Source organism: Lepeophtheirus salmonis, chromosome 14 (genome assembly GCF_016086655.4).
Source record: "Lepeophtheirus salmonis chromosome 14, UVic_Lsal_1.4, whole genome shotgun sequence".
In the NCBI taxonomy this organism is placed as follows: Eukaryota; Metazoa; Arthropoda; class Copepoda; order Siphonostomatoida; family Caligidae; genus Lepeophtheirus; species Lepeophtheirus salmonis.
The window spans coordinates 38334431-38344405 of NC_052144.2; the positions used below are offsets into that span (position 1 = coordinate 38334431).

Genomic DNA, 9975 nt, shown 5'->3' on the forward strand with positions numbered 1-9975 from the left:
CTTATGACCAAAAATGTAGATGAGTTGATATATATTATTGTTCCAAAGAGAAAAAAATTATCCATACAAATGTTTTTATGATCAATTGGATCACAAAAACATGCATCGAACACTAAGTTATAACAGTCTAAAAGATATTTCTTGAGGAACTATAGCAAGCAATAATAATGAATTCTTAAAGAAATTTGTTAAATAATGGTGAAATATAACGAAGTTGAAATGGGGGATCTATAGGGAGAGAAATAAATAAATTTATATTTAAAAATTGTTAAAAATAAGCTTATTTATTTATTGTGTGAAGATGATCATCTCTGGGCTCAAGTCTTACCAGGATATTTATTTTATGGTAAGATAATATTATAATGCATTTTTTTTTTCAAGGTTCAATTACATTAATTTTATGAAATAGTATTTCGTCATATTATATTATTTCCCTCTGTACAATAAGCAATAATTATTTGATTATATTATAAACATACAATATAAAGTCTGTACTTGGGCTTTTTTCCCTTCTGTACAAAAAAAAAAGTGAGTACTAGACGGCAGGGGAAGGAGGAGGCCAGGGCTAGCTCATATTTAAATTTTGGAACATCCCCTTAACACTAAGGACCGTTCCTTAATTTTTTAATGGTTACGTAGATGGAAAAAAAAAGTTAAATTAAGAGTCGGGCGTGCTAAGATAGAGCGCATAAAAAAATTTCTCTCAACTCCTTGCGCGTCCTCCACACAATAAATAATAACATAGGTCCAATCCAAAGTTTTTAACGAAGGCAGAATTGGCTAATTTTTGATAAAAAGGGGGATTAATTTTGGAATTTTCCTTAAATATGACTGATTTTTTTTTTAAACAAGAAGAAGAAGAGAGTCACTCCTTTTCAAATGCCCGTGGTTCAGTTGTGTGTTAATAGTACTGTAGTCGTGTGTATTGTTATTTAGTGTGCCAGTGTAGGATTCAGAGAAGCTCAGAGTCTGAATATAAATTAATAATAGTTGTGTGTTAAATATGTAAAAATACTGGATTGGAAATAACATTAATATTTCAAAATAAATAAAATATTTGTCAAATAGTGAATTTCTTTTATTATAGAATAATTGACTCCTTATCAGACATAGACAATTTTCCCGCCTCATATACATACCATATATATTTTTATCTATTAACTTAAATGCCCTGAAGTTTGATTTTCTTTAATTGGTGAGTTTTTTTCTCTCTTCTACTTGAAAATCAACAATTTATGAATTCATATTTGCCGGTAAAGGAGTTTTATAGATGGATGATTAGGTTTATTGTCGTGTTGAGCTCATGAGGATTTCACATTTTGTAGCACTAAAAGGATCACATATATATAATATGGATAATTCTTGTTGATACCGGTAATTGTTGTGAGGGGATATGTGCTGAGTTGAAGGAACCTACTTCAAGTGGGATTTGGGAATAAAGTTTTATAAATCCTACATTTCGAACTCTCTTTGAAGCAGGCAATATGATCCATAAATTGTGTCGTTACTCCTACTTTTCTAATGAGTATAAATATGAATGAACTCTTTATTTTATTAATCATTACAGGCCATGATGGGCACCGTAAAAGTTGAGCGTCATGATGATCATGAAATCAATGAGATGGCCAAAAAGATCGTGGAGCAAAATCGCGCCAAAATATCACAGAATGCTCTACAGATCGGTGGCCATCCCGGCAATCATCCATTGGCTCGCCCGGGTCAACCATCCATTCAGTCATATATGGGGCAACGGCTCCCAGTTCCTCCACTCCCCAAAGCAGCACCTCCTCTAACTACCGGTGGCAGTACTAGTAACAACGACACGGAGAAAAAATTGGACGAAGAATCCAAAAAGGGCCGTTTTGGTTGGTGCGAATTTGAAAAAAATTATGTTCCTTATATATTCCGTCATGGGGATGAAAAGTTCACTTCAGTACGGATGGTCGAGCGAAAGTTCTTGAATAAATTTTTGTCTGTTCTTCCTCCTGAGGTCAACTCTTGTCATTGTATTCGTTCTTATTACATAACAGATGCTGAATCCAAGTTACTCAACGAAATAAATTTGAAACATACAGACTGTTACTTCGGAAAGGAAGCCTTTACGACTAAGGATCTCGTTGTTAGACTTAAAGATGCCAAAGAATTTTATCGTTTCTTGGATCTCTGCTATAAGAAACTTGTTCTTAAGGTTAATTATTGTAGTTATCTACCCTTTTATTGATTTGCAAAAATTATATTTATCTATCTCAATTTACTTTTAGATAATTATGTTGTGCTTTTTTCTTTTAAAAACTTTACTTCCATTTTTATACGAAACGTCGAGTATTCACATATACATTTTCATATATTTGTTTAGAAATCCAATGCTAGTGATCGATGTGGTTTTTTCCGTATAAATGGGGAATCTGTGGTGCCTTATACCGTTACTGGTGGAGTTAAATACGTTCCCCTTTTCTACTTTGAAGGAGAAACTGATCATCTGAAGCTTAAGTCAGATGAAGTAACCGGGTGGGATCTTGCATATCTTAAGTTCTGTTGTAAAGTTCAAGGGATCAGAAATGAACTTTTTGCATCGGAAGTTTGTCGTGTTGTAGCATTGGATGAAATAAGAGGACACTTTCCACAAGGAACAACGTTCGAAGACTACTGGCCTGCTAAAGGATCTATTGAGCCTGTTAATGCTCAGAGAGTTGCTGCTGGTAACTGGACGCAAAAGCCTCCCTCAGCCCCACCTGCTGGGCACCAACAATCTCATCATCATATTTCTCAGGCCCAACCTCCCCCGCCACAACAGCAACCTAAAATAAATAATAGTGTATCAGCTAATGGAACTATCATGTCCCCTAATTACGTTGCAGCCCATGCTGCTGCAAGGCAAGCATACGAGAGCCAGTTAGCAGCAAGTCATCACTTCCAGCAGTTCATTCGTGCCGCCGCAGCGAACAATCCCCTCACCTCTTTACAAAGAAATAATATGAATCAAATCCTTAGATCCTCATCATTATCTTCCTCAAGTTCGTCATCTAACCCTCATCCCGCGCCTCCAACTTCAATGGGGCAGCATTATATTACGAATAATAGTTCCAATAGTGTTTCTATGCCGAGATCTGATCGAACATTCCCTGGAAAGTTAACTCAAATTAAAGAATTTTCCATCGAGCCTTCCTCGCAACCTCCTTATAAACTTCAACGAGCTTTGATTGATCAGAAAATTGTTCCTTGTATTAATGTTCGTCCTCAAATTTATCAGGATCTTATGATGACCCTTCCAGATTTTGTCAGATATTTCTATCCTGATTTAACCATTGAAGAGGCGAGGTACATGCTTCAAAATGTACTCAACGTTGTACTATACAAGGGCAATACGTAAGTCTAGTTTATCAATTCCTTACTCTCCTAAATGTGAGAAGAGTATTAATGAAACTCTTTTTTTTAAATGTTACAGGGGCCATCAAGAAATACTAAGAAACGAAGGGAAGTGTAACTTGTATGATCCTGTACCTCTAGTTTTAGTCAAAGATATTATGAACTACATGCCTCAAATGAAGTATATGTTTGCGAGCTCAATGGCAGCGGAACCTTCGAGCAAGCGAATGAAGTTATAAAATTACATATTTCAATATTCCTTTTTATTGATTGATTTGGCGTAAGTGAGAGAAAAAAAAATTAATTTTCAGTCCGATTGCACATTTTTCTCCCTCCTCTATCTCTTTCAATTCATAAATAATTATAATAGTTAATTAGGCAATTAAAATAATATAACTCGATATCACCTACATACATTTTGAGAGCAGCCTCCTTGTAATTCACTCTGATTTTCTCATAATTTCTTTCTCTGATGTGTAAGGCCTCTATGTATGACTTTTTGTCTATCAGACTAGAATTGATGATGGTCTTGGATTAACTTTGCCTGGATTAAATCATAGTGCAGAAGTTGACATCAGCAGAAAAGAAATGCTATATTTGGACTTTGAAAGTCATTAATTTTTTTTCTTGTATCTTAAAGCCCTTTCTAATCGCAGACGCACTTAAAATTAGATACCAAATCAATTTATTTATTTTAAAGAATATACTATTCAAATATCCCCACCCCCTCCTATTTTAATTTTATTCGTTTCGTTATACGTCGTAGGGTTAAATAAAGTCTATATATTTCTTTTGTTTGAATAACATTTGAAGTCGTCAGAATCTGTATGAAAGTAAATGATAAGTAGTATTTATTCTGTAATAATAACATCACCTTTTCTGAGGGTTTAAAAACTAATGAAAATGATTCAATCTAACCTAAAATATATATATTATCTGTCAACCAAAAACAACCAAACAATATCTTATTTAATACTTTTATATTTTCCTACTACTGTCACGAAAATCATAGCTTATAAACTATTATGTGTGTGTTTTCCCGGTTTCAAAATCATGCAGTGAATAATTTTGAATTTAATTTACATATGTATTTATAATAATTTAATTAATAATAAATATTTATCCATCAGAACTCTTTCTCTACCTTCTTATGGAATTTCGTATTAAGTTCTGTATATATACTTTTTTTTAAAAGGACGCTAGTTACTTTCGCCTTAAACTATTTAGCCTCAGGACATTTTACATTAAACCATTTCTCCTTAGGACATTTTGCCTCAAGGATATTTCACCTTATTAAATAAATAAATGTGGAGCATACGTCGTTATATTTATTTTTGGCTGCAATTGATGTTCCCTTTGATTTGCTTAATCGAAATATGTAATGTGTATTACTATAAAAAGCATAAAATCGTTTTTTTCTGTTGGAAAAATGATGGGCTTATACTCTTGCTTCATATGATGGTTGTTCCTTAATCCATGATTATTTCCTAGTATCAATAATCCATCATGTCTAATGATAATTACTAACGGAGAAGTGATAATCAATTCTTTGTTTCGTTTCGTTTACTATAAAAACTCTATTTTTTTTTGTTTTCTGTTGGAAAAATGATGGAACTATGCCCTATAAAATTTCAATGCATGCATGCTATCGAAATCTCACTTTGTAATGAATCTCAACCAGAGACCTAATAGTTAATCATGTTAGTATAATAAGAAACGATTCAAATAGAAGAAGTTATCATTAGACAGGATGGGTTGTTCATATTGGAAAACGCTCATGGATTGACGAACAAGCATAGTATGAGGCCAATTATATCATTGCTCCAACAGGAAAAAAATATTTAAATGGTCTTTATAATAATATTTTCATCAAAAAATTCAATGGAAACATCAATTTGTACCAAAAATCAACAATAACGCCCTATAAACATCATTAATTTATATTTTGAGGGGGGAAATCCTTGAGACAAAATAGTTTAACGGAAAAGTACCGACCCCTAGAAAAAGACTAGATTATTCCATAGTGCAAATATATTTAAAATTATTTGAGGATTACAATCGTAATTTGTTGACAAGTGAACCCAAAATAATTTATTTATTGCCTCATTTTGAATAGCTTTTATGATACATGTTCTCTCAAATATATATATATTTTTTTTTTATATAAATCATTCTTACTATTAAATAATAATAAGACGACCATTTGTTAATAATATATTTTATTTTATTTATTCATGTCATTGTCCACATTAATTAAACTAATGATCAGGAAATGTATGTATTTTATATCTCCCTCTACTATGAAACTTGATGATGTTCTGTGCCTTTTGCGTTGTTGATATTGGTGCAAAATCTATTTTTCATAATATGTATGTTATAATATTCCAATTTTCTAGAAAGTTTTAGAAATGGACTCGAAATCAGGGAAAGCAGGAACAGAGTACTAGTAAAATACACAAAATATGGATTTATTTCCCTTCTTACATATCAAAAAGATAAATTATCAAATATAGTCTTGAAAGAACTTAAACTTGATAGAAAAAATAAGAATTCCCTTAATATTTTGAATAAAATACAAAAAAAAAAGTGGCAATGCATTAATGTTATATTTTGTTCTCCATTGATAAAAAAATGTGATATTTAATCGTATTATTATTGCTCCTATTTATTTTAACAATGTTCATATTAATTTATGATAAATAAATTAACAGATGTTATCTCTTAATACGACTAGCTTAATTACATATATGTGGGTTATGAGGAAAACTATGAGGTTATGGTGTATACTATTACTATTTTGGTATCACATACATATGGCTCGAAATCTTTTTATTTGCATGATACATTTACTTTCAGTCAATTAACCTGCTAGCAGGTTCTTTTTTTCATATATCAATTTCCATATTGGTTAGTTAGTAATGTCAATAGTAGTAGACTAAGGATTTGTGAGCGATCGCTCAATTGCAAACAAAAAAACCATGCGCATTTGGCCCTTTTTTGTATGAAAATGGCCATTTTCACGGCTCATTTATCAAAACTGGTAAATAAATATATAAAGATAGGGCTCTAGTTCGATTGCACAACAGCTTTTGATGATATTTTTCACCTTCCTTCATAAGGCTCTCTTTTTGAAGGTAAAATATGTAAATGATGAAATCAGGGTTATGATTACATGATCGGATATGTATGGGAGCCAGATTCCGACAACAGCAAATATAAGAAGGATAAATTAAGAGCAAAATTGGCTATGTAATAATCTCCATTGAATCTTGCAACAAGTGAGAAATACGTTTGCTCCGATTTAATCTTCCATTCATGCAAAAGGTGGGACGTAATATCAGTGGCGGTGATCATGAGATGCCTCCATCTAACAAGACTCCTAAAGATCTTGCCAACTACTAATGTGGACATCTTTTAGTATTTTTAAAACTGCCAATACGGATCGAAGTCAAAAAACACGGAAGAAAATCTTTATTAAATGTTGATTTGTAATATAACAAAAAAAAGAATTATAATTAAAAGCACTAATTGCTTTTAATTATTCTTATAAAACTGCCTTTTTCTTTAAATACAAATTTGCTCAATTTTGATCATTTGACCAAAAAAAATGGGTCAAAAATCCTAATTATCTGTAGTCAATACAAATTTTTTGTTTAAAAACAAATTATTGTATATAATCATTAAAGCTATGAGATCCATTAAGAGGGATGGTTTTACTGTCAGCTAGACTTGGGGAACGGCCTCTTTTTTTAAAAATTGTATATTAAATTTCAAATTTTGCTTTTTAGTAAAGACACTTCCCATTTTTTTTTCCTAATGACCTTTTGCTTAGGATATATTATGTATAAATCTTTATGTAAAAAATTAGGAATTATTAGGTATGTTCAAAAAGATGATTTTTTGAAATTATTACAATTGATGTGGAAAAATATTTTAAAATACCTTATTTGTGTAGGTCTATTTTGAAGAAACTAATAAAATTTATATGAAATGTACATCTGAGTAGTTTGAATATGATTAAATAGGATCAACAATTCTAATGTAAATTTTTATTACATCATTAGTTGTTGCTGTCGACATTCTCATATATCCACCTTTTATCACATTCATTCAAATTGCTGACCTTTTTAGCTTATATTTTAGCATTAAAAAACACCTGAACACTCAGAGGTTGCAGAGGAATTAACCCCTATAAGTCTTCTAAATAGAATACCAAAAAAGTTCAAGCCCTTGAGTTGCGTGAATAACAAGGGTCCTGGATGCTCAATGAAGCGATATCGGTAGCTAACGACCCCCTTGTGGACAAGAATTCACTTGCGTAACCCGTGGGTTTGGGGTGTATCGTAGGATATTAGAAGGAATCCTTGATACTCAGGACAGTGTCGGCGATTGGTTTTGATCCCTCTTGAGGACAAGCGGTTCACTTGCACAACCTGTTGACCGAGGTATATTTTGCAAAATAAAATACAGTCTCTCGTGAATATTCTTATCATACAAAAGTTTGATTGTCTGAATACAATATAAATTTAAATGAAAATGCATTAAATTATCAAATTGCTTGCAAAGAAATTGTATCATAATCAAATCCCTTGGAGTGAAATTGTATCATAATGAAATCCTTAATGATCGAATTACTTGCAATGAATTGTTTAATAATCAAATAGGTTACCTAAATGCCCGATTTTCCACATTGCCTGTAACATATACATAAAAAAAATATGGCTATTTTAGTTAGTTATAAAAAGTTAAACAAAGAAATCAAAAAGATATCAGTACAGTTTTTCATTAAATTCCAAATTTCCGACAACTATAAAAACAAACAAAAAATAAATATATGAAGAAATTAGTGGAAAAAGGTAGACTTAAGGATACTTAAAATTCTATAAATTCAATCAAAATATATGCAGGATGGTCCAGATAAATTGGGAAATTATTTAAAGGCTTATAACGAACAAACTAGAGGGGGAGGACCATAATGGATTCAATGACATTTATTGATTTATAATGAGATCTATCTTTATTGATACCCTAGGCTATATGGCGCCGGAAGATTTGGCATGCCCGGGCGACCTCATCCGGATTCATCTTTGCCATTGTACGGCTAATGTACTTCTTCAGGGCTCCAAAGACGAATGATACCTGGCAAGAGCCTCATGCTCTACTCTCCCCCAGAGATAGTTATCGGGTGGGTTCAGGTCTTGGCTACAAAAGTGAGGACATTTTGTGGCCAAGACATCCTCCACTTTTTTGACCTTGTGGGTCGGTGCACTGTCTTGTTGGAAGGTGTAATTTCTTCTTTGGCTACTCTATCCATCCAGGGAATGTAAATTAAAATGCAAACCAGAACCATTACAATGGCAATGCCTGATCCGCACGAAGTCGCCCGAGCCTGACGAAGCTTCTGAGACCGTATGGCCAAGATTATCAATAGTTGTTCAAGATAATCTTTTTGTTTTTGGCTCAATTAATCCCATTTGGATTGACTTTGACGCGTCAAATTTTAAAGAAGCCTCTAGAGTGTATAATGTCTGCTATTCTTTGAATCTATTTAAAGGTTACACTTTTAAAAAAGAAATATTTGATGACAGCACGTACTCGATTGTGTTCATTTCCACCAAAACCCTCACATCAACTCACTCAAACGACTGTTATGTAACAACTGCGCCTGCAAAATGGCTGAAACTTTCGTGAGTAACTATCCACGGAATCTAGATAGATGTGACGAGCATTTATTTACGAGTACAGTCATCTTCACGTTGAGGTCGAAAACTTTTCAGACCTTACTGTTTCTAATCAATTTTTGTTTAGAAAAGATTGATTTTACAAGATTAAAAGGTATTAAAGCAATAAACCTCTAATTTGACCTAAAGGACTCTAGGCAAAGAGTGGACACTCAAGGGAAGGAAGGTAAGATTTAATAGTTCTCAATTCTAATTAGCTAAAATTTTTCTTTCACTGTTACATATTTCTATTTTAGTGTCTTGTTTGTTATTTATTTATTTCTATGTTGACGGGAATGGGTATGAAAATTGATGCATTGTTTATTGGGTTTTTATTCAATTAATATTTTATGTATATGTTGTTGTAGAAATGCTAAAGTTTTCAAATGGGATTTATAAATATTTTTGTTTGTAAGCCATAATCTTCTGAATAACTTTTAAACTATCATGTTTAATTTTATGTCTTCAAATCTATCTTTACTAGGGAATTTAAGATTATTCTTATTATATATTAATTGGTATATAAATAGGGGCATTTAAAAAAAATAACGTGGTTACCTTTATAGAGACTTAAAATGTATTTTAGCCTATTTAGTCAGCCTAACTATATGAAGAATGTATTGGGGGAGGAGAGCTTAGGTGTCGAGACGTTTCATTATATTAGCTGTGAGTTGCTTTGAGATTAGGGGAATATATCCTAATCTCACTCTGTATATCGCAATGATAAAGGTAGGAAAAGTGACGTAAATCCTGTGATTTTATTATTATTATTATTTTGAATTGGTAATCTCATGAATGAATTTCATTTTTCTTAGTAGTTGCTATTATTTTTTAATTCCCGAGTAGTGAACAACATCCTTTCCTAAATAAAATCAATTATATTAAAAAC

The 9975-nt window shown here is 32.1% G+C and overlaps 1 protein-coding gene across 20 annotated transcripts; it reads left to right on the top strand.

Annotated features, from left to right (window-relative positions):
• The first annotated feature begins 223 nt into the window (after positions 1–223).
• Positions 224–9632, top strand: LOC121128983 (uncharacterized). Of its 20 annotated transcripts, XR_011783781.1 has the most exons (6): positions 798–1195; positions 1568–2188; positions 2357–3366; positions 3446–3646; positions 8399–9273; positions 9344–9632. XR_011783781.1 is itself a non-coding variant. In XM_040724610.2 (5 exons), the coding sequence occupies exons 1-4, from the start codon at positions 302–304 to the stop codon at positions 3603–3605; spliced, it is 1836 nt and encodes a 611-aa protein (XP_040580544.1). In that variant the 5' UTR covers positions 224–301; the 3' UTR covers positions 3606–3646; positions 4007–4498. The 20 variants fall into 20 exon arrangements, 19 of the variants coding, with proteins under 19 accessions (XP_040580544.1, XP_040580545.1, XP_071749719.1 ...); XM_040724610.2 differs by lacking the exons at positions 798–1195; positions 8399–9273; positions 9344–9632 and adding exons at positions 224–346; positions 4007–4498; XM_040724611.2 differs by lacking the exons at positions 798–1195; positions 8399–9273; positions 9344–9632 and adding exons at positions 224–346; positions 4023–4316.
• Positions 9633–9975: the final 343 nt, after the last annotated feature.

Coding starts and splice junctions, on each gene's coding strand:
- LOC121128983 (XM_040724609.2), top strand. CDS start 302: ATGATCATCTCTGGGCTCAAGTCTTACCAGGATATTTATTTTATG. Junction 347..1,567: donor ACCAGGATATTTATTTTATG/GTAAGATAATAT, acceptor TAATCATTACAG/GCCATGATGGGCACCGTAAA. Junction 3,367..3,445: donor GTACTATACAAGGGCAATAC/GTAAGTCTAGTT, acceptor TAAATGTTACAG/GGGCCATCAAGAAATACTAA.